Consider the following 26,733-nt stretch of genomic DNA (forward strand, 5'->3'; position numbering starts at 1 on the left):
TGGAAACACGTTTCTGTGTTTCTGATAATAAAATAAAATATTTTCCTTTTCCAACTCAATAGAAAACATGAATACTAAACACTAAGCTTTCTCTCGTCTGCTTGTGTAAATGCGTCTCTTTTATATCGTTTGAAAGTAAATATGCTTTAAGATGTCTCCATAGTGCAAGAAGACTGTTTGCAAACAATGTGGAAACACGTTTCTGTGTTTCTGATAATAAAATAAAATATTTTCCTTTTCCAACTCAATAGAAAACATGAATACTAAACACTAAGCTTTCTCTCGTCTGCTTGTGTGAATGCGTCTCTTTCTACAAATCTGTTTTTGCAATAATGTTTCTCTTAAAAATGTAAATAGTAAAACTTGCTTTAATTCAGTTTCTTCATTTCAAAATTATCAAAAAAAAAAACATAGAAATGGATTTTATCACGACAATCGTTAGGATTTAAGATATCATTTTTTGAATTGTTTAAAATTAAGCGTTATAAAATCCGGCTGAAATTATGTATGTTGTATTTTTCTTTTGCTTTATAATTATTACTGCAAAGACTGGTTTTTAAAATTATTGGTGGCTTATGGGAGTTATGTTTATTAAATAAAATTTTTTATGTCTTGTCCCTCAATCCAAGTAGCTATATAAACTAAAAAAAACATGGAAAAGCACTACAATAAAAGGGTAACAAGGGTCGGTTTACAATTTTCAAACATAAATTTACATAAATACTTCAATAGCAAAGGAAAATATTTAAGGAGAAAACGAAAACTGACACACTGAAGCATATAAAATTAACCGAAAGGAATTGGAGTTCCTTGGCATCAAGAACAGTGTGAGCCAGAATGGCACATTGTAAACGGTTGGTCCCTAAATGGAGGAAAGAGACGGAAAAGTAACAATATTTCAGCAACTTGGACCTCGACAGTATAGTGTTCTAGGTGTAACCATAACCATTATTGCACATCTTACAGTAAATTGTATTAGTACAAATGAAGGTAACCACAGTAAGCAGTATAGATTGCATAATGTATATAAAAGGCTAATTGAGCTTATGCAGGTTTCTGCTGCTATGGGGATTTGGCACTTCAAACTGCCGTCGCAAATATATTCATGGATCCAAGAGATAATTCCATAATAAGAAGTTTAAATGGAAATAGATTAATTGAAAACATTATAACGTGGCATGATGAAATCAATAAGCTGAGTAAAATACTATGTCGCAATTTTTATAAAAGATCAAATTTTTAAGAGAGCACACATTTGTATAAATGCTAATTTATCAGTAAATGTATTTTAAATGTAATATTTTCACATAAATTCTCTTAAGTGTGAGGGTCTAGGATTAGCTCTGCATTTGTACGATATTGATTGGAGTTATAAAACACATACAAGCTAAAGACAAGTTTCCGACAGTTACCATCTCGACGGACATAATCTGCGTAATTTGTACACTAAGGTACACTGATGTACTGAGGTATTTGTACACGTATAAGAAACAACAAGTTTTAAATGCGATGTTGTATTCATTGGAGGAAAGGTTAAGCTGAATTGACTGCCGCAATAATTCATAGGTTGACACTTTATGCTTCATAAGGGATTGGCGGACGTATTTCATATCTTCTTGTACGGAAACCGTTCGATAATAGAGACGAAAGATTTATCTTAAATATATAAATACATTCATTCATTTATATTTTAAAGTAAAGCGTCTAATCAATGTGAATAAATTTAAAGTAAGCACAGAAAACCTTACAGAAGACAATATACAACCATTACACTTTAAGGGCACTCGAAATTGACTTAGTTATACTAGGATAAAATATTTAGATATAATTATTAAATCTTTCATTACGCACCTGTATATTAATACCTAGAACTTTTAATTCGCAACAACCTGTGAGGGACAAGGAAACAATTAATTTAATCATAGTCCCTCGCACGTACCCGCCCATGTCTGAGGGCGACCGCAAGTTGCGAGGCTCAATTCTGAGCAATTAAACTCTGATTGTCCCAGTTCCAGACAACAGCTAGCTTCTCCACTGTTTTCACCCTTTGTCTGCTCTGATTAAACGAGTAGTCTAGGTTAATTACTGTTCCAAAGTGAACTGCTACATTTTACATTATTGTACTAAGAGACGATGATGTCCTAATTAAATTGTAATTGAATTGTAATTTGTAATTTGTATTTGTAAAGACAGTTACGACTTGTTGATTGACTTGTCGTTAGTTGAGCATTTACGAATTGAGAAATACGTTTATTCTATTTATTAACCAATAAAAATGATTGTACATATATTTCTAGTATGGCGTATAAACTAAGCCATTAATCCCTTTAGTAACCCCCCCCCCCAGTAAATCATCTTATAGCAGTCATAATAGCAGTAATACTGTATGGGATGACGCGAGTTGTAATAGTATATGAGTGTATGAGTACACTTTAAATAGTTGTATGATAACAGTTTAACCCTTATTATCCTACCGTAACATATATAGGAGGCTCCAGTATGGCGTATTACTAGGTCATAAATACCTTTTGTAATCCTCCCCCAGTAAATCGCTTTATAGCAATCATAATGTATGCGAGAAGTAATAATTTATGAGAACAGTTTTAAAAAAGTGTATAACAAAAGTTTTACACATATCTTATTTGTTTAATATATATATATATATATATATATATATATATATATATATATATATATATATATATATACATATGTATATGTGGGAGACTCAAGTTTGTTTGGTTTATTAACTATCTTTAATCATCATAGTAGCGATACTCCACAGGATGATGTTCTATTCATATACTAGTAGGATAACATGGGTTAAACTTGTAGAAAAATTGTTTGTCTAACGCTCATTTGCATTATCATTACTTACTACATTTACTGAAAAATTTACTTATTATGTCAATATACAGAGTGAGTTTTATGTCCTGGCACACCTGGATATAATTTAAACGGCCCGAGATATCTATGTGAAACCTTGACCCTAACTATTATAACATATTTTTTTAATTTTTCAAGTTGTTGAAAATTTTGCCCCCCCCAATTTGAAAATTTTGTTGGGGGGTAAATGGGGGCAACTAAAAACTTTCAAATACAAACCCCTATCATGTGACCCCTCATTTTGAAGGAAATAAAAAAGAAATGCAATAATGCAAACTAGAGGTCTCTACGTTTATTTTAACAGATTTTATGACAAATTTACAATTGAGTAAAGGGGGGGGCAACTAACATTTTCAAATACAAACCCCTATCATGTCTGAAGTTTTTACACACGTCTAGCACACTGTCAAACAGCCGAAGGTGAACAGTTTGAACACCTGCTACATTAAAACAGGTAACTGTTTTTTATAATTTGCGTTTAGTGTTGACTCATGTTACGATAAACAGGACAAGACAGTTACTGATTTTATTATTGTAGATATGTCATAAAATCGGTTAAAATAAACGTAGAGACTAGTTTGGATTATTTGATTTTTTTTTATTCCCTTTAAAATGAGGGGTCACATGATAGGGGTTGGTATTTCAAAAGGTTTATTTGCCCCCCTTTACTAAATTGTAAATTTGTCATAAAATCTGTTAAAATAAACGTAGTGACCTCTAGTTTGCATTATTGGATTTCTTTTTCTATTTCCTTCAAAATGAGGGGTCAAAATTGTCAACAACTTGAAAAATTAAAAAAATATGTTATAATAGGTAGGGTCAAGGTTTCACATAGATATCTCAGGCCGTTTAAATTATATCCAGGTGTGCCAACTCACTCTGTATATTAACATTTAAAGGTCACATAGTGCAAATCGACGTAAAAATTTGTATAAAGGTGACACTGCATGTTAGTAGAATATATTTGACAGAGTCAATATACTCGTATATTAACATTTAAAGGTCACATAGTGCAAATCGACGTAAACATTTGGTATAAAGGTGACACTGCATGTAAGTAGAATATATTTGACAGAGTCCTTTTCAAGGTTCTTCAAGGTCAAAATAACATTGAAGAGTTATTTTAACAACCATTACTATAACTTATAATATAAGAAAATGAACTTAGGTTAACCATCCACTGTTAGTTCATGTCTGTTAGCCTGTTAGCTATTTGTCTAGCTAACAGGCTTCTGTTATATGCTCAACTTTTATATTTTAATGACATCGCTCCCGGAGCAGACCGCTACATTCCATCGTTATAAATAATTGATGTTCATATTAGTGTGCACAAGCTTTCCATATATATATATATATATATATATATATATATATATATATATATATATATATATATATATACATTTATAAAATTTGTATAAATGGCAATAGGCTAATTTTAATTATTCAAGAAAGATTGAATAAAATATACTTGCTACGCCGAAATTCTCACTTGGCGGGTGTACTCTACCACTACACCACAAAGCCCTTACTTTTGAAGATTCAGTTATTTTGTGTTTAGCCGTATCTGTTATGGATGAGTTTAATTGTCTTACTAACACACGCATACACACACGAACGCACACACACACACACACACACACACACACACACACACACACACAACACACACACACACACACACACATATTATATATATATATTGTATGTATTTATAAGCTATGAGTATATATATATATAATGTATGTATTTATTAGCTCTGAGTATAAATATATATATATATATATATACGGTATATATTATTTGTTATATCACAATTAGAATTTGGATATCTCATACACCAGGGGTGACATAATTAGTTTTAGAGCAGGTTCAGTTTTGTCACAAAGCAGTTTCAGTACGTAAGTAACAAGACTAACTTAAACAGAAGCATCTGTCTATCGATCCTCGATGTCCACGTCCTTTAATGTCACCAAAGATCGCATACTCCGTTTTAGAGGCAGTTCAATTGTGTCACAAAGCAGTTCCTGTAGGTAACATAGGTGCCTAAAACACAAGCATCGGTTATCCACCCTCGAAGTACCACTTCTATAATGTGAGCAAAGGTGGTATAACCAGTTTGAGGGCAGCTTCGTTGGTTTCACAAAGCAGATCCAGTATGTAGGTAACAAAGCTGCCTTAGACAAAGGCATCTGTTTATCAGCCGTCGATGTGCCAGCCCTTTAATCTTACTAAAGGTGGCATTATCAGTTTTAGAGTGGATTCAGTTGTGTTATAAAGCAGTCCCAGTATGTGGGTAACAAGACTATTTCAAACACAGGCATATGTCTAACAATCGTGATGTCCTGGTCCTTTAATGTCCTCAAAGGTGGCGCAATCAGTTTTAGAGCGGGTTTAGATGTGTCACAAAACAGTTCAAGTATGTGGGTAACAAAAATATTTCAAACACAGACATATGTCTAACAACCTTGATGTCCTAGTCCTTTAATGTCCTCAAAGGTGGCGTAATCAATTTTAGAGCGGGTTTTAGATGTGTCGCAAAACAGTTTCCAGTATGTGGGTAACAAGACTATTTCAAACAACAGACATGTGCCTAACAACCGTGATGTCTTAGCCCTTTAATGTCCTCAAAGGTGGAGTAATCAGTTTTAGAGCGGGTTTCGATGTGTCACACACACAGTTCCACTATGTAGGTAACAGAGCTGTCTCAAAGTCTGACATATTTCAAACAACCGTGATATCCTCCTCATTTAATGTCACTAAAGGTGTCATAATCAGTTTTAGAGCGGGTCCACTGGTATACTGTTCCACTATGTCGGTAACAGAGCTGTCTCAAAGTCTGACATATGTCAAGCAACCGTGATATCCTATTAATTTAATATCATTAAAGGAGGTATAATCAGTTTTAGAGCGGGTTCACTGGTATATAGTTCCACTATGTAGGTAACAGAGCTGTCTCAAAGACTGACATATGTCAAGCAACCGTGATATCCTATTCATTTAATGTCATTAAAGGAGGTATAATCAGTTTTAGAGCGGGTCCACTGGTATACAGTTCCACTATGTAGGTAACAGAGCTGTCTCAAAGACTGACATATTTCAAGCAACCGTGATATCCTATTAATTTAATGTCATTAAAGGAGGTATAATCAGTTTTAGAGCAGTTCCACTGGTATACAGTTCCACTATGTAGGTAACAGAGCTGTCTCAAAGACTGACATATTTCAAACAACCGTGATATCCTATTAATTTAATATCATTAAAGGAGGTATAATCAGTTTTAGAGCGGGTCCACTATGGTATACAGTTCCACTATGTATGTAACAGAGCTGTCTCAAAGACTGACATATTTCAAACAACCGTGATATCCTATTCATTTAATGTCATTAAAGGAGGTATAATCAGTTTTAGAGCGGTCCACTGGTATACAGTTCCACTATGTAGGTAACAGAGCTGTCTCAAAGACTGACATATTTCAAACAACCGTGATATCCTATTCATTTAATGTCATTAAAGGAGGCATAATCAGTTTTAGAGCGGGTCCACTGGTATACAGTTCCACTATGTAGGTAACAGAGCTGTCTCAAAGACTGACATATTTCAAACAACCGTGATATCCTATTCATTTAATGTCATTAAAGGAGGTGTAATCAGTTTTAGAGCGGGTCCACTGGTATACAGTTCCACTATGTAGGTAACAGAGCTGTCTCAAAGACTGACATATTTCAAACAACCGTGATATCCTACTCATTTAATGTCACTAAAGGTGGCATAATCAGTTTTAGAGTAGGTCCACTGGTGTCAGAAAGCAATAGTATGCGAGAAATAAATATACAATACATACGGAGATATTTATTGCTTTCATAGAACATAAATTTTTATAATGTTTATATAGCGAAACTTAATTACTCCTCCCTTGCACATTTACACATATTAAAAATCTATTTATAATTTCTGATAAACATATCAAACAGACTTTATATATTGTTGTAATACACTTTTTGATTTACTGACAGTTATACAAAAGTACGGTTGAAGTATTTCATCCCATTGGGCTATTCATGTTAGAAGTTCACTAAAGAATGTTTGAAACCAGACCAAATATTTTTTTTATTTTGTTTAGTAAAATATGCAAATATTGTGAAATAAAAACTTTAATATGAATTACATAACTAAATATGGGTTTGTAATTTAAATAATATTTAAGAAATTTAAACTATATTTTGGCCGTTTTAAAGCACTTTAGTTCTTTTTTTAATAATATTTATGAAGAAAAAAGGGTCTTTAGTAATGGTTAGAATATTTAGTGTTTAAATATTTATTTTTAACGTACTTATTAATAAAGAAAATAAGGTAGGCTACTAATATATTATAAACACACAAATAAATAATGTTCAGTTTTTTGTACTGTCTGGAAACTGAAAACCATCGGTCGTTGAGAACATTGTACCTAAAAATTTGATACACAAATCTCTGTGGTTACTCAGTAACATTCGCTATGTAATAACTCCTGGTACTTGTTTATTATAAATGTGCATGACTTTACCGAAGGAATCGACAATCAACTTTAACTTGTAATTATTGCTGGGTGTCTGCATTGTTGTACGGTCAAGTAGCACTAGTCAAGGACGCTGCAAGATGTAAGCATATAATGCGTAGCCTGTGTATATCTAATAACGCCGATAACTCATAGCTGTGTCAGTAGTAGCTTGATTACGACACCGATTCTATCAAGCGATTATATCTGTATTCCTATTCCCGTTGGTTCGATTAATTTATTATTTATTCATTTAATATTTACGATTGCCTACGTGAACTGAGCTTCAACTAAGGTGCAGAAAGGCCACCGAAGTCAAAATTCAAGGGCATTTTAATGCCGGAAATACTCGTGACCTGTGCTATTCCGCACTTCGGCCGAAAAAATGGATGATCATAAAGTGATGGTACCTTGATTCAAGTGAAGACCCTACCTCACAATAATGAAGACCCCCCAACAATTATTTAAAACAATTTTTATGTCGCTTCCCTTAGCAAAAAACCACGCATCTTTACAATTTTGAAGTATTCAACCGAGTTTATGGACATTTTTCTGGGTATATGTTCCTTAAGAATGCATTTTAAAGACTTTTTATAAATATTTAAAAATATACATTCAAATAATTCTCCTTCGAGGCCTTTTAGAAAAACGTTACCAAGAAAAGTGAAGTTAGTATTATCAGTTCTAGAGTAATAATAACGAAGTAATGGCTAGGAACAAATAATTATGAAATAAAAAAAAATTATGGTTGCCTGTAAAGTCGGTTTTACGGGCGAAGATTTTACGTGACAACGTCTTTTTTTTCGGTAGAATATTTATTGATATGAATATTATTAAATTGCACAATAGGAACAAGGAATTGAATGAAAATAAGAATTGCACAAATTTTAACTATAGAAATATATTTTGTTTACTAAAACATTGTACATAATTTGAAATTAATTAAAATTTGTTATTGTAAATGGTAAAGTTGAATAAAACATTTACTAAAATTGGAATTTGAAGTTCTTGCTAAACACAGTTAAATTCTAACTCCGCGCGTGGTGATTGGTCGGTTTAGTTCGTTTGTTTGGTCGCACTGTTATGACAGGTTAGAGGTTATAATTTGTTATTTTAAATGTTTGACTAGCAATACGCGCTGTTTCTTCTCAATCGACTGAATTACGATTGATTGCAGAGTGATTTAAACTAATAATTTACTTAACACTATCAACATTTGTCAATAGTATGACATAACCTATAAACTCAGTTTCTCAACTTTTGTGTCAATCTAACAATAATTAATCAATCAATCATAGTTTACAATAGTGAAATATCAGTGTACAATTATTTACCTTTATTGTTGTAGTTGTTGTAAATGACGAATCTAAGCACTCCACATTTTCACGAATAAACATAGTTATCTGCTTTATCCCGTGCGGCGGACCCACAGTTATCTGCTTTATCCCGTGCGGATCCCGTGCGGCGGACCCACTGGACGGGCATCGTAACGTTACCGGGCGTTACACTTTTTCATGAGTGACTCCGAGCCGCAACCTAATTTAAGACGTTGTCACGTCAAAATCTTATGACAACACCTTAACGTTTCAGCCTTAAAACAAAATTATAGTGTGCATGATTTTGTAATTAATAACCAGCTGTTTTACAACTAGTAAAACACATTTAATTTTGTTCTAGATGCAGTTATTTATTACGAACTAATTATGATATTATCACGCTGGCACAATTATTTAGTATAATTATGTGAGTATGCTTATAAAACAGATAAAAATAAAATTCTAATCTTACAACATAAGTGTAAAAATGTATAATATATGTTTCATATGTAAACATGCATATATATATAAAGGGTGTTTGAAAAGTATGGGTACGGGTTAATATTTTAAAAAACCATAGGAGATAACAACTTTGCACAGTGTCATATGGCTATGTAAACTATTTGTCTTTGCTATTACAATGACATGCCAACCATGGGGGGACGGCCCACAGAGGAAAACATGGAAATCTAAAATTGAAGCATGGGTCGATAAAACTAAAAAACATCGGTATTTATTGTGTTTGTTTTATTCTGTTATAAATTATTGACATAATTTGCTAATTAAAAAAGTCAGTGAAAACACATTGGTTAGTAGAGTGAAACGCCGCCAACCGCATCAGAATACGACGATCCAGTCAGAAATGGCAGCACATAATGTACTTCACAATGTGTACCTAAAACAACCCGCCATTTCTGATTGGATAAACCTTTTGAGATGCGGTTTGCGGCATTCAACTCTACTACGTGAGCTCTTTCAAATGAGGTATCACTCGACCCATGCTTCAATTTAAGATTTCCATGTTTTCCTCTGTGGGCCGTCCCCCCATGGTTGGCATGTCATGGTAATAGCAAAGAAAAATAGTTTACATAGCCATATGACACTGTGCAAAGTTTGTAGATGTTTTCTCCTATGGTTTTTAAAATATTAAGCCGTACCCATACTTTTCAAACACCCTGTATATATATATATATATATATATATATATTTAATATTTATATATAATGGGCTTGTTATTAACGGAAGTTTGACAAGTAAATTACCTGCCATACCGAAGTTGTCCCACGTAAGACAAAGGAAAACCACAATTCCTCCCTCATTGACTGCAATTAAACTTTACCTGCTGTTTATCGAACAGAACCAACTCGCTTAAATTAGTTGTGCTTGTGAGAGATAACACCTTTCTCAAAATAAACTTTATCAAATAAACGTGTATTTATCAAGCAAATAATGTTTACAGACTCCGTATAATGTATCATTTCAAGAGAGATTTTTTTAAAAATGATTACCCCTGTAAAAATATTTATAAGTCACAAAACTGTTGCAATATGCAAGTTATTACAATAGAATTATTTTTACGAGTATTGCGTCTAAATACTATCTATTGTATTTCTTATTAAAACATAAAAGTAGGCAACAATTAAAATTATTTTCTTAATAGCATCTTACTTGCGTCCCAGTTCAAAATTTGTAAATTATTTTAATACAGATTGCAAGTCCAATAATAAATTATCCAATACAATAAATTATCCAATAAATTATCCAATACAAGGCACAGAAAACATTCTTAGTAAAAATATAACAAATGCGGAAATTTAATATTTATTAATATAGAGCTACAACCTTTATTGGTATGAGGCACTTACATTCTCTCATAGTTTCTTTTCAGATGGTAAATGTCATATGTCGTGTTTATTTATTTACTGTAAATAAGAACTAGATTTCTGTTTGGTGACAAACGCTGCGCTTAGTACACCGGTATTTTGCTGACTTTTATATGCTTTATCAGCCACGTTTGCCCCCGTTATATTTTATTTTCTGCATCGAGTGTGCAAGTCAGATTTATGATGTACTACAAAAAGACAGTGCTTCCTCTGATACTCACTTCTCCAGCCGATAAGAAGTCTGTGAATGTAGGCAATATCGGCAAACTGACGTCATTTAGATAACACAAGTCGTTGCGCCTCGTCTTTATTGCCAGTCATTTTGGGGCTCCGACTTGAGAAACTCTCCTAGAACACATCTTACTTCTGTGACATTGACGTGTGCTTTTAAACTAAATGTGTCATAAATGTGTCTGTTGCAAGTGGACTTTAAATGTGTATCAGTATAAGAGATCCCCCTAAAACCGAAAATTAAAAACGAGCTATAGATTCAACCCCAGTTATCCAACTTGAGAAAAATACAAGAGTTCTAAGTATATGGGGATATTTAGACGAATGTGTATTTTAATTTACCTTTGTTTTGATTGACTAGAGCTAATTTGTCGTAAACTATACCTTACAAAAGGTAATGCGGGGGAAATGTGGAATAATAATTTCTAATTATTTTAAATCAAATCCTGGATTTTGTCTTTACTACACATCTTGCGTAAAACTCTGGAAAATAGGTATTTTATTATACCATAAACCTACATTTTTCCAAAAATACCTTACATGTGGTTAAACGATTTTTTTCCTACAATAGTCAAAATATATTACTAACTACAGTAAATATGTAAGGAAATTTAAAAGTAATTCAACATTAAACTATGAATTTGTTCTAATTTGCGTTTAGAAGCAATATGAACAATCTACATTGGAATTTATCCACGGTTCGCGCGCAGTTTCATCCTGAATAACTGGGTCACTATTGACATATTATTTTAATTACATGGCACATATTGAGATAAGTGATAGGCACTGGAAAATATTCCAATGTTCTGATCTATTTTATGATTCTTTAAGTTTAAATGTAAGTGTTTGGATCCCCTACAATTCGATAGAGAAACACAGACTGTTTTGTGTTTGAATACATGTTTAGACAGCCGCAATTTACCAACAATATCTTAGATTAATTCAGTTACTTAAAAGAAAATGAACACTTATTTTATGGACCTTTCCTGATACAGTAGGGTACAAATATGCTTTCCCATATGTTCTTTACACCTTCCTATTTCCTTCACTTTGTGCCTGGTGCATTGCTGTAACTCTTGCTTGGTAAATCGTTACCAACAGACAAAATATATGTTAACTATGATTTCATAATTAATATATTATATATTTATTGGTCACCTAATATTTCCATTTTAAAAGAAATCCATTTTCTAAATATTAATAGTTAATTTGACCCGTCACCAACTAAGTAATTTAAGGTTTGAGCCCAGAAACTGGAATCGAATATTATTACAATAGAAATAGAACAAAGTTATGGAGCTGGAATTGTGCAGCTAGCATCGTGCACTGCTGATACAAATTGCTGACTCCAGGGCTAGCTAGCCTCTCACACAGGCCCTAGTCCTTTTTGATTGGCCACGGCCGCTGAGGCGATGACCGCCGCTTGACCTGCTGAGCCGGTGATCGTCAGTCGCGTTCAAAATTATATGTAGTTAACATCTCGGTCCGCGTCCTCTCTCCCTCTGTAGTTAATGTAACATTGGTTAAAATCATCTTCTAAGTTTAGTTTGCTACTAAAGTATTTCTTGTATTATTTTATAGCATGAATTTAAAGACCGATTGTATTAGTGAGTAAATATTCGAAATTAAACTTATTTAATCAAATCCAATCGCCACGTGAGTAGTTCTTTTACCTGAGTCAAAAGCATCGGAAGTTCTGAATAATTCTTTAAGCGGGTTCAGAGGAGTTACATTGCTTTGTAGTTCCATGTGCCATGGTAACAGACTTTGTGCGCTCGCTTGTTTCCTTCATTGTAGTTAAAAAGCGATTGTCATTAAATCCTGTTATTGCTTAGACTTTCGAACCACCACCAATGGTCGGCTAGGCGGGCTGCTTGCAAGGACAGGATCGCCCAGCGGTCACCCATCCAAACAGCAGCCACGCTCGACGTTGCTTGATTTGGTTATCTTGCAATAACCATTGTACCCGCTACACAACGCCATTGGTAAGAACTTGTAAGATAATTTGTATACGGTAATTCTAGAAATAATATTTTAATGTTTTATTACTATATCCAAGCACTTTATATGCAAAATTTTGTCTAACTTTCCACTACGTTTTGTGTTTTTGAGTTTCATACATACAAACCTCATAATAAGAATAATATACCGGGTGAGTTTTTTTTAAGTGATCCAATAGGTAACTTTTTAATTACACGACTTAGCACCACACTTTAAATTTGGAACTTGCTCAATTTTAAGTTTTACTCAGGGATACACTTTCAAATTTTTTGAAGTGGCCGCCATTTTCCAATATGGCGGCCAACTTTAAAATCTTTTATGGAACACCCTGTATTTTATGTTGTTTTTAGATTCTACTCTACAAAATAAGACATTTTTGGTTTAGAGAGTTTTTCAATATCTCTAATGGTTCAGGAGCTACGTGGACTGGAAGTTTTCATCATCAGTGGCATGAACTCGTTTGAGCACGTTTAAGCAATGTTAGTTTTATGTGTTGTTAGTGTTTTGTTATGTGTGTAGTTTGTATGTGTTTTGATATTAGACATATTTTACGCTGAGCATTAATCATTTTGCTATGATATTCATTTAACTTTTCGACTAAATGTTTAGTAAAAAAAGATTTGAGATAAAAAAATATTTCAGAAGCAGCGACTTAGATAGATCACAATGTTAAACAAACACATTTAAAGAATACATATTTTATTAAACACATTTAAAAATTATTAAAGAATTATTATTGTAATAGCAATACCAAAACAAAGGACCTGTTCTAATAGCTTAGTAACTTTACAAGTTCAAATCAAATGTTCGAAGTGCCGCCCTTCTGTCTCAATTCACTTTCTGAGTAATAGCACATGCACTCTTTGTACCCTGATTAAAACGTTTTCGCCAATTGAGCTGCACTCGTTGCGTATCCTTTCACGCATGTCTTCGGGAGTTGTAGGGGGCGTGCGGTACACCTTATCCTTTATGGCTCCCCACAGAAAAATTGCAACCATCTTCAAAATATTTGAAAGTGTATCCCTGAGTAAAACTTAAAATTGAGTAAGTTCCAAATTTAAAGTGTGGTGCTAAGTTGTGTAATTAAAAAGTTAGCTATTGGATCACTTAAAAAAAACTCACCCGTTATAACTATTTATACAGATATCTTTATTAATATACGTCATTATGTTTCTTAATCTTTACAGGACATTTAAAAATTATTATTTGAATGTTCGAGTTTTCTTACAAACTATAAGTATACTGCTTTTTTACATTAAATGACAGCCTAATCGTTGTATAATTTTGAGTAACCTTCTAAACGGAGGTGAATTTCATTTGCGGATTTGAAGTTTCAAGTTATATATACATTATAATAATTGATAATATAATCGTTATATGTTCAGAATGTTATATTTTGTCTTATTCACAATAATTTGTATTATTATTTAAGTAATATTTTATTTAAGTGTAATTTTTCATGTTTAATTGTGATATTATAGTGAACTTAAATAACTTTTGTAAAACTAACCAGATAGACAGAATCATACCTAAAACTTATGTTAGTTTTAATGTATTTAAGATTGAATATGAACTTAGCGGCTGAGTAAAAGCCGACTAAAAAGACTGCTCAAATTCCCGATTCCCCCTTGCAAAAAAACCTCTAATCAGCAAAGCTCTCATATGGCACTATGCAAATACGATCACTATTCGAGGATCGTGGGAAAGTCTATTGAACATTTTTATAGGTTGGCTATTCTAGTAAGTTACCCTACATGTAAGGACACTTCTACCTTATACGTTTCAGATATTGGCCCTTTATTCTTATTTCTTCTATTGAGTCGAATAGTGCTTGTACATAGTGTAGTATTCAGCTATTTAAAATAAATCTTGAAACTCCTATAGTAAATTATAAATTTGTTCCATCAAAGGATCCAGACGTCCTGAGGATATAATTAACTATGGGTATACCGTAACTTTTAAAGTATTTCGTTAATGAACCAAAAAGAAAATACCATTTTTTGTACCTACGAAATAGAGCACGGCATAGCATACTATCACTAAGCATATGCCTATTACCTTACCATAATAAGGATATTGAGCTGCAAAGTTTAGTAGATACTTCCCTAATGTGCAAATGATGGACCGTTATAGAGTCCAATTAATTTTAAATGTTAAGATAAGCGGTTTTAAGACTTGCAGCTATGTGCCCCGTTTGTAAATAGTTAATGATAAACAAGAAATGTAACATCCTTGATTTCAGAAATAATATAAGATAATATATCGTTATTGGTCACAACATTGTTCCAGTTTATAAGAAATCAATTTTCTCAATATGTAAATAGTTATACTGACCCGTTATCAACCAAGTAATTTAAGGTTTAAAGCCCCGAAACTGGAATCGAGTATTATTACAACAGAATTAGTACAAAATTATGGAGCTGAAATTGTGAAGCTAGCTTCGAGCACTGGTGATATAAATTGATGACTCCAGATCTAGCTAGCCTCTCTCACAGGTCCTTTTTGATTGGCCACTGCCACTGAGGCGACAACAGCCGCTTGACCTGCTGAGCTGGTGGTGGTCAGTCAGTTATAAGGAAGTACCAACTCAGTACGCGTCCTCTCTCTATGGTTAATGTAACATTGTAAAAATCATATTTTAAATTTAGTTTTTTCTAAATCATTTCTTATATTATTTTATATAAATAATTAAATGACCGACTGTATGAATAAGTCAAGATTCTTAATTAAAATAATTTATTCAACTTCAATCGCTAACGAAGTAGTTTATTTATCTGAGTCAAAACCATAGCAGTTTTTGATTAATTATTTAAGTAGAATTAGTGGAGTTTACAACTGTACACAGGCATAGTACTTTTCTCTAATTAATACAAATTTGTTGAAAAAACCAATTTAAAACCATTTGTGGAAAACTTATTGTAGTCTACCAAATTCAAGAAAGTTTATTGTCATTGAAAATATGTGCACATTCATCCGGAAGTTTATTCTTCACCTCAAACACCATGACACACGAATGCAGGATATAGTCGTGGAATTAACAATGAGCCTTGTACTACTCTTTGTTTAACCGTGATTCACTGGACAGTCACATATCTGCGTGTGTTGTCCAAGAGACTAGGACTATTATTATCATACAGTTGTGACGATTATACAAAAACACAAATGTTCATGCAACTTCTCATATGACACGTAACAAAAGTTTAAAGTTTTATATAATCTGTTAACTTGAAATCATACATGAAACTTGATTTCTACTACAACGGGTTGTTGCATGTACAACCATAAAATTTGGCTAATATTCGTTGAAAACTAGCACTCACTAGGCTGGCACAAATTCTCTTTTGTTTACCGCAGATAGAATTTGTTGACGTATGATAGTCTGTCATTCTATCTGTCAAAAATAAATATTGCTATAGATTTACAATGTTGCATTGAATCATAATGAAGCCTGTTAAGCAACACATTGTTGCAATAAAAGAAGATCATTTCTTAAATTCTAAATTTTTTCACACGGTCAAAGAAAATTGCTTATCAGAATTTAGGACAGAATCAAATAAAATATCGATTACATAATAATTTACTTTAATTTACTTAATGTAGAGGCTGCCTTTGACGAATTTCTGTCTATCATAACATTGGCTCTCGACGCGACCTGTCCTATGAAAGTTTCAAGAGCAAACGAGGAAAAACCCAATCAAGCACGTATTCGATGAAGAATCTGCTCGGATGAGAGACACGTTCCTTCGGGCTCAGGAAAACTTTATCCACACTGGGAGCGAAGACGACAGGAGGACCTGCTAGCCAACTCAAGAAGACCTACACACTTGAAATTAAGAAAACTAAGGCAGGAGGCAACAGCCAACTTTATAAACCCAGTCCAATTGCAAATCCAAAGCAATATGGAGGGTTATAAACAGTGAGAGGAAGTATAAAAAACCATAGTACCAGTATGTGGTGCTAGATGACGGCCAAAGGGTGGACGATCCATTGGAGGTCGCAAATACCTTTAATTGCATTTTTCACGTCCATTGCTGAAGTAAACTTTAAAAAATAACCAGGAAAAATCAGAAAAACATATTCTAGCCCCTAAGTTAAACATTGCATATCCTCTTACGGCATTGACACCCACGACAGAGAAAGAACTTGCCGAGATTATCACTACAATGAGGAGCAAGCCCTCATCAGGACTAGATGGATTCTCTTCCAATATTGTAAAAAACATTGTCTGCAAGAGCTACTGACCCCCTTTCTTCACATCGTCAATCTCAGTCTTTCCTGTGGCTCCTTTCCCAGTGGACTGAAGATTACTAAGGTCATACCACTGCACACAAAAATGGAAACAAACATGAGCTTGGAAACTTTAGACCGATTTCCCTGGTCTCCTCGTTTTCAAAGATAATAGAAAAAGTGGTCCTAGTCCGAGTTGAGGATCATCTGAACAAGAACGACATTCACCTTGAAAATCAACATGGCTTCCTCAAGAAAAAATCAACGTCGACAGCTTTGGTGGACTTAGTGGAGGATTTCCATGAACACCTGGAGGATAGTGAAAACATCATTGGTCTTTATCTCGACCTTAGCAAGGCCTTTGATTGCCTCGGTCATGACGTAATCCTCAGCAAGCTTGAAGCAATTGGATTCCATAGTCGGGCTTTGGCTTGGTTTGAGAGCTACCTGAAAGGTCGTAAACAAACTTGTTGAACTGAAGAGAAAGTCAAACGGAGGTTGTGCAAATATCAGGTCGTCCATGCTACCCGTCTGCCGAGATGTCCCCCCAGGGCTCGGTGTTGGGTCCCGTATTATTTATACTTTTTACACTGGATCTTCCCATATACACTCAGAATTTCAGCAAGGCAATTATGTATGCGGATGACACTGTCTTGGTAACATCCTGCAAAAACTGTTGAAGACCTTGAAATAAAATCATTTATTTCCCTCAACCTAGCCATCGAGTACTGTTCGGGTAACGACTTGGTTTTCAACGAAAGCAAACTAAACAGCTGATAATGGGTAAAGATAAGGACGACATATCAGGCCTCCCAAACATCCTCTCCATTGATAATTTAAAGCATCTTGGAATCATATTAGATGCCAACCTTTAAGTGGGACGAACACATTGACGCCATGTGCAAGAGATTGAGCAGTGGTATTTACGCTTTAAGGCGCATTAAGGCCACCGGCACAACTGAAGCGGTTAAAATGACCTATTCCGCTCTCATAGACAGCCACATACGCTATGGTATAATTGCTTTGGGGGGGGGGCACACCGCTCAAATAAATCTGAATCGTGTCCTAGTCTTGCAGAAAAAGGCTGTAAGGATGATGGCTGGTTTTGGAGTGGAGGGTCAGCTGCAGACCTGCTTTTCTTGAGTGGAGGATTTTAACAGTGGTTTAATATTTACATCCTGGAAAGTCATAATAATGGCCTGTAAAATGAGTCCACCACGGAATAGAGATGTACACCAACACTTCACACGCCATGCCAGTGATTTCAACCTGCCATCTCATCATAGCAGAAGATACGAGGGAAAGCCTTCCTACATAGGAGCCAAGCTATACAACTGTTTTACCTGAAGAGATCAAGAGGTCCAGTCCAGAGAAGCTGAAGAGAGTACTCCATCGATGGCTTCAGCTGCACCCGTTCTACTTCTGTGGAAGAATTTCTGAACTGGCGTACTTAGTAAAAAAAAAAAAAAAAAAACAAAAAAAAAATTTAATTTGATATGGGGAAATTATATTGTAATTATTGACACTATTTCAATCTTTAAGATTGTAAATAAAGTAATTTCTCTCTCTCTCTCTCTCTCTCTATGAGTTATTATCAAGTTAGAAAACTTTTAATCCAAACAGCGATGGTGATGCCACACAGCTTGGTACTTACAAAAATTTTTTATATTGTATATATCATATTTTATGTACATTTTAAATGTAACTGAACATTACAAAAATAAGGTTTTTAAAAACTTCACCTATAGTTTTTGTGAAATACGCAAAATTATAAACAAAATATTCTTAATGCATTTTTAGTTATTAAACAGTTAAATATACTAGATATATCTGTATAGAAATGCTGCAGCAATTATAATAAAATCGTGCAATGGTGCTTCTCTTCAATTCCAATGTTCGGGTGAATCCAAACAGAAGTAACAACGTCGTGCGAAGTTTCCTCATTAAAGAAGACCTCTGCCCAACATCCTCTCCGAGCTATAAAGTGAGATACATTTTTCTTCTTGACAACAAAACAAAATATAATTAGGAAACAGAATAAGTCTTCAGTGAAACAATTTTAAGCCTCTCTCCAGCAGCTATTACACCAATTTCATGGCTTCCTGCTCTTTTGACTCATGTCATTTAGAATTTTTCAAGCTAATAAAATATACTGTACATAAGGGAAGTAACTACAGTAAAGCTTCTTGTTTGTGTTTTACTATATTGAAGAAATATGTTATATATCCTGTAAAATATTTTCAGTAAAACAATATTTAAATGTTACATTATAGAAGGTGTTACTAACAGAATACTATTAATAAAATGTAGTAAAAACTACATGCTGTAAGGTTTCCCGTAGGCTACATAAAGACTATTAAACACCTTTCGACAGTCTATAACATTTAATGCAATATTTTAATTTCTGACAGCTCATTGCACTGATAACCACATTTTAAATGATCATAAAGCATAGTGATATCACAAATATTATTTACGATATGTGATTTGAAGTGTTAAGTACATTGGGCACATAAGCACTGTTATCTGCTAATCTTCAAAATTCTGGAATTGTATGTCATGAAAATATTGTATATTAAAATGTGTTTTGACCTATGGCTAAAAAATACCCTCGTAAAAGATTAGAGGAAGAGAAAACTATCAGACATGGAGACGTAGTTCAGCGATTCGCGAACGCTTGCCCCCGAAGGCTGTAGTTTATTTAACCAATAGATTACTAATTGATAACAAAACGCCCTATAACTCAAAGGCTTTCAAACTCGTTGGAAATACTGTTTAGCGTCTTATAATGTGCATGAGTTTTTTTTCAATGCATAGGGAAATTATTCAATCATTACAATTATCCCACGTTGAAGTGGGAGTAGTCGGCGATGAATGAGTGGTAATGAACCAGTTAATTAACGTCAAATTTGTTATGCAGTTTGCTGTATAATTATACTATTACTGAAATAAAAATTTGGCAACAAACTATTTTTATTATTATAAAAACATGGCGGAATTTCATTACGCGTTTAAGCAGGGCATTAATCCTATGATCGTTATTCTGTAAATCGCTTAAAAATATACATTTTTCCTTTTAAAATTTTTTTTATTATTTGAAATTTATTATTGCGATGGGTGATTCGAAGTGTTAAACTCCGCATATACCGATCGGTATTCCTTAAGTCATACAGATATAACACGCACGATTTCGCTTTACCCTGTCAAAATTTTATTTTAGTTCAGTAAAATAGTTTCTTAATTAAGCTATCTAAAAAAATTATATCAATATATTAACATACTTCAATGTTGTCTTAAAATCATTTTATGATGTAGTTCCCTCTCATACGACCACAAAAATTAGAGTAAAACATCTAGGAAGTTGTGAATTTTCAATGTAGATAATGTTAACGTTTCGTAAAGAACAAGTTTAAAGAGAGTACAAATTTATAAAAAGGGTTTTTTATTATGTTTTTCAAGGTGTGTTGGTTAAACAATAATTAGGCCAAGTTCTTTATATAAAACAAAGAAACACAGGAAAACATAAATGTAAAAAGAAATTTTAAAATATTTTTACTAATGCAGTTGGAAAATCTTGATTCATTCCATCACACACAAACTAAAAATGTCATAATTAAGATTTTAGCTGTGTCCTTAACCGTTGTTGCATATTTGGTCGCTGAAAAAATTTGTTTTTATTTTCTTCACAAGTACAGCTATATAAGAAATATCAAGACTATTTACCAGGGAAAGCTATCGATTTGTTTATTAATTTCAAAAATAAAATACATAAAATATAATTTAGATGAACTGTTGCCCTGCCCATTTGAATTTATACGTCTAAATGAGTATAATATCGATACAGGAATTACAAATTTGCCATGGCAAGAGTTAATAAAGCTGTTATCAAGGCAACAATATCTGGGCGGAAATGTCGAAACCAGCTGCAGTAATAACCAGATATTAAATGTCAACGAATTACAAGTTACAGCCAGCAGTCTGTCCAGTGCCAACACGATCCTAGGACATGCAACTGCCACCTCTTTCTGCATTTCAATCCGATACCAGCTGTAGTCACAGTTATCCTTGAGGTGCTCAATACTTTTGTTTTTTTATCAATCAAGAATAGAAGAACTTGATAAGATGAAATCAACTATATTATTTGAAACATCATTGTTGCAGTAGAATACATTTTATTTATTTTCATGATACAATAAGAGAATCCAGGTCCGATTGTTACATAAACACAACACCCTTGTGTCTAATGTAGCGGAAATTCAATTTTCGTGCCGTCACCACGCTCGGGTAAAGTTATTTACCTTGAAATGAAAAATACTGCAGGAGAATTCATATTGAGTTCCGTTAATTAAAACAACCTGTTGTTCATTCTTATCCTCATTATTTGGCTTTACTAATGACTTACAGAAAATAATTAAAAGTCAAATTTAAGTATTTACTGAGTAAGTGAAATTTGGTAGTCATCAAACCCAAGTTTTATATTTCAAATGTTAAATCATTTTAAACTGAATTTGAAACTAATGTGTGAATATTAAAGTATATTACTTATTGTAATATGTATTATATATTGTGATGCAATTTTTATTGATATGTTTCCAATTGGTAGTAATACATTTAATAATCTGAGCTGTAAGGTCCGGTCTGTGATTTTACGTTGAATTTAAAATATTATAATATTGCACCTCCTTGGCTGCATTAAGATTTTTTATAACTAACAATCCAGTACATATTCATGGAAACTCCTAATTAACAGCTGTGCATTGGATCATGCTCAGTAAAAATGTCTCTGTGTGGTGCAAAAAAGCAGTATTCTAAAATTAATAAAATTTAAAGAAACACGAGGAGTAAGCATAACCAGGTATGTGAACAAGAAAAATATTCATTTTTTGCCATTTCCATTCTGTGTTGCATTACTTAAATTTGATTAGTTATATAGATCACGATTCCTGTATTCACACGTTTTTCTAGTGGGCAAAATTGTTTCACTAGGATCTATTTATTAAACATTTGTAACGAAATCATCTTGTGTGTCCTTGTGATGTAATAGACTACCTAATATGTAATGAATAATCACCATTTGAATGTCTAATGCTATATATATTTACCAATAATATAATTCACTAAATATTATGTTTGTTAAATATTTTCTTTTAAACCTTACAAATTATTTGTATTCAGTTATAAAATTAAACATATATAAATTAAACACGAATGTGACATGCAATTTGCCATGTGACATTGTCACTGCTAAAGTCTACCTCCACAAAATTAATTTCGTAAAAGTTCTATAACACATATTCTATATTATTTATATCTCTAAATTGGTGTTTAATACCAATTAAGTATACATTATTTAGCATACACTTTAATACAAATATTCTATAGGCCTAATACATATAATAATACGTTAACAAATAAATAGAGGATGGGTGCAGACATTCATTAACTAAATCCAATCTGATATCTACAACATCATAACGTTGGAAGTATAATTTTGGTTATAATCTTTTCATCGCAATACCAAATTAACATTTTAATGTAATAATATAAATTATACAATCGTGTTTATTATCTTGCTATTGGTTTATTTCAAATTGTTTATATCAAACTGAAATTGCTAAAAAGGCGGCTTATAATATGATTAGGTAGAAATAACTGTTGTAACTAATTAATAATAACGTAATTATGTTATATTGTTCACAGATTGTTAATACAATTTTAAACAACAGATATCCTCTTCATTACCCCTATGGTTAGTGAGGGCCTACTTCTAACAAATAACATAAATCATATTGCGGTACAATTACTAATCAACAATTTTTTATTTAATTTATTAGATAATGATAACTAAAAAAGTAAAAAAATGTTCCGAAAGTGATTACGCCAATAACGAAATCTGTATTTCTTCAAACTAAAAAGCTCAATGAGGTAGAGAATATTTTAGTTCTCAAGATGAAGTTAAAGCTAAAAAGACCTCTGTGACACTTTGTTTGTGGACTAACGGCCGAACCACCAACAGTGGCCGGGCAGGCGGACTACTTGTGCAAGGACAAGATTGGCCAGTGGTCAGCCATTCAAGTTTCTTGCCATGACCACCGTATCCAACACTTCGCCGTTGGAAAATTTTATTGTGTAAATAGTTAAAATGCTATATTTGTGTAAAGATATTAATTCGAAATATTTAAGTCATTATTGAATTAAATATAAATCATGTTTAAAAATGTGTAATACATAAATAGGCACAAATTATCCAACTGTCGCAGATGTCTTATACTTTCTGTTCATCCCCATATATCCATATATATCCACAGGACTATGAACTGTTAAAGTCCTAATATATTTGACAAGTGAAGATTAGAGTTTACTCGATGGCAGTAGAATATTGAAATCATTATACTGTTGGTATTTGAGGATTTTTTACGTTTCCCATAGATGATATAATGTATTGTATTGTAATACAATGAACTCCCTAATTAACTCCCTACTTTTTCATATACGCATATTGTAAAGTAAATTATTCATTTAGTTCAAATATAGGGAAATTTATACAATTAGACGTTACTCGTGGCAAAACCAGCTAATTTAGCTTGTTTGTAAATGATATAAGCCTCAAAAGGCATATATAATATATTTTAAGTCCTTTTTCAACTACATATTAGTAAATAAATACTACAATTTAAAAAAGCATTGAAAGTGTAAACTATACTATAAGATAATATAATGTATTAATTTGATTATTTTGCAATTACATTACAATATGGTGGATGTCGCCTTCCATCTGTTGTAAAAGCATTTTTATCTCAGTAATAATTACTAGATTACTTGGTACAACAACTCAATGCAGGCACGTTGCTATGGTTTTATCAAAGGCAGCATCAACATTTAATCTATTATGCATGAGCGGTTATGGCCTGCTGCCATGATTATAGCGAGTTACCGCGTTAGCAACCAATGTTGAGGTTTAAGTCCTTTATCTTTCATATGCAAGTTCTGCTTGGTTGGTGGTGTACTTTATCATGTTTCTTGTTTGCATTTAATATTACTTACTAATGTAATAAGACTAGTGTTTTTCTATTTATTTTTGTGAAAGTTAAGTTTAGCATTAGTCACAGCACGAAAAAAACACACAGTGATTGTAAAACAGAGAAATAACAAAGATAATATAGATTTTCTTCTATAATTATCTTCGTCAAATTTCTTGAAGAAATTAAATAGTTACTTTTTATTAATCAGATTATACTTCAATGCAACGATTACCACAATTGAAATAATTTATAATCATGTGGTCTTTAGATGTATACAATTTAATATGGTGAGGAATACTACTTATCTGATAAGTAGTAATGGACAATTCAGACGGGTGGATTTTCAAAAATAGATTTTGAGGTGAGATTCAGGAACAGATTAAGAAGAGAATCACTAGAAACTTTTTATAAATTACGCGGATTAATATGTATCGAGATGTAGTCATAATACACTATATGTTTTCTTTCGGTTGCGTACTATACGTGATCAGGACGCGGATCAGTTCATCAAGAAAATTATGAAGTATGAACACTATATAATGAATTACGTACAAGTTGTCTCTAAGAAACGTTAGTAAAAATCAAAAACTTATCATCTGGAAGCTATTCAATAACTAAAAAAAGCCAAAGTGGTATAATAAACGGCAGTAAAGATGCGTTTATTACCAACGATCGTATCAGTTGTTTTAATACACTTTGTTAGTTGCTATGTAGCCTGATGCTCACCTATGGGAAGGTTACAACCTCGATTATGTGAAACGTGTTAGTAAGTAATGACCAAGTGAACAGTAGATGTACTACCTGTTTGTTTCTTCCAAATATTTTATTAGGATATGGAACATTTTTAGATTTACATAAATGTAAGAAAGTGGAAAATTCTTATTAACTCATCATTCTCCATTCTTGACTTTTTCTTACATTTTAAAGCTTAAACTAAAAGTATCCCTTAAAATTATTATATCTATAAGGAGTTCTTACAATTACAATTATTACGGAAAATAAGTATCATAGTTACGTGTGTCCAAGCGAATAAAAAACTATGTTGCAATAATTTTCATATTGAATTATATTCTTATTTAATGCAGAGTTCATTTCCAATAATAGTTTTTAATATCTTTTTAGTTGATATAACAGTATATGATTTAGAGCCCTATAATTATGCTATCTGTAACTTTGTTATTATTCTATTACTATTCCTTGATTAATTAAGTGTGAGTACCTTGACACATGATGGTGACGATTTGCAGGGCACCTATGACCAGACAGTAGCCGGACCTGCGAGCCATATCCTTGCTACACAGTGACGTCATCACTCACTGTCACATGGGGTCACGTGATACACTGCGACCTGACACTAACACGGTCGTGACTGGGTGGCGCGCGGCACAACACTGACACCGAATCCTGCCGCCCCCGCCAACCGCCTCCCATCACCTTCAGGCCTACCAAACTAACCCCAACAACACCTAAATTTCCCTGTAGGTAATTTATAAGAAAGATAGAATGTTATAATTTGTGACATATATAACACTATTTACGAGCACTTTATCATTTGGTGCAAGTAAAGAATGCGTAAACAGTTAACTGCGTTTCTACAAATCCGTCTCGTCTGTACTTAACGCTAGTTGTAATATTTACAAACAAATAACGGCTAATAGGTGTGACTGTATGTTTGAATACATCTTAAAATGATATATAAGTGTGGCATATATAACCACAAGAAAAACATATATCATGAGTTTAAAACGATAACTTGAGGACTATTTTTAATGCAAATCTATTTAATAGCTTGAAAAATTTGCAATAGTACATTAATTTTTATTACTCTCTTGATACAACAGATACGAGGTACACAGTTGTTGGCCAGGTCTCTTATAAGATAAACTATCGACTCTTTAAAAGTAAACCAAGGGTGGATATAAATGATGTTGACTCAAATTACCCTCTCAGTGCCCAGTACCTATCTTACTCAATCACTTTGATCAGATATGCTGGTAGTTCTTAGAAACAATTTATTGGGTATCCTGACTGGGTAGCTCACTATTTCAAAGCATTCCATTTATCATTTACGGCCATTTAGTGATTCTTCCTACGTTAATTCTTGCAACTCCACCCTACCAAGGAGGACATGAAGTGGCATGGTATATGATAGGTCATCCTTCTCAATGGAACTATATCCAAGAGATTGTTAATTTCGTAATTGTTACTAGTGCAAGTAATTTAAAATGGAAACTTCAAATTTAGACTTCTGTATCATGTTACATCTTTCAATAGCAACACGGAAATATGAATGGTATATGCTCGATTATGGACTTTTTATAAACATATGTTGCATATGTTGAGAAAATCCAGACTTAAAACTTCATTTCATCATTTGATCTAGGATATGTCCAACATAGTGAGGTATCGGCAAACATTAAATTGAAGGTAATGCAAATTTAAAATAATATCCCATTCTATACATATTCCTATTTCTCTCCACAGGAACCTGAGCCTCATTAGGGGGAATTTTTAAATAGGCATTTTATTTAATAATAGAATTTGTCCTCTCAACTCTTTGGTCTGTAAAGTGGAAACTAGTAATCACTTCGTCATTATGTTTTAATTATATTATCCTCGTAACCAAATAA

General features: G+C 33.0%; 1 protein-coding gene across 2 annotated transcripts in view; it reads right to left on the reverse strand.

The window, feature by feature from the left end:
• The window catches only part of LOC124354934 (lachesin-like), a 247,652-nt gene extending 222,174 nt beyond the window's left edge, over positions 1-25,478 (reverse strand). For both annotated transcript variants that reach the window (XM_046805746.1, XM_046805744.1), the window contains exon 1: positions 25,323-25,478. In XM_046805746.1, coding sequence (XP_046661702.1) covers positions 25,323-25,413 — 91 coding nt within the window. In that variant the 5' untranslated portion in view covers positions 25,414-25,478. The remainder of the gene's footprint in view (positions 1-25,322) is intronic.
• Between the last annotated feature and the right edge of the window lie 1,255 nt (positions 25,479-26,733).

Source organism: Homalodisca vitripennis, chromosome 2 (genome assembly GCF_021130785.1).
Source record: "Homalodisca vitripennis isolate AUS2020 chromosome 2, UT_GWSS_2.1, whole genome shotgun sequence".
Taxonomy (NCBI): domain Eukaryota; kingdom Metazoa; phylum Arthropoda; class Insecta; order Hemiptera; family Cicadellidae; genus Homalodisca; species Homalodisca vitripennis.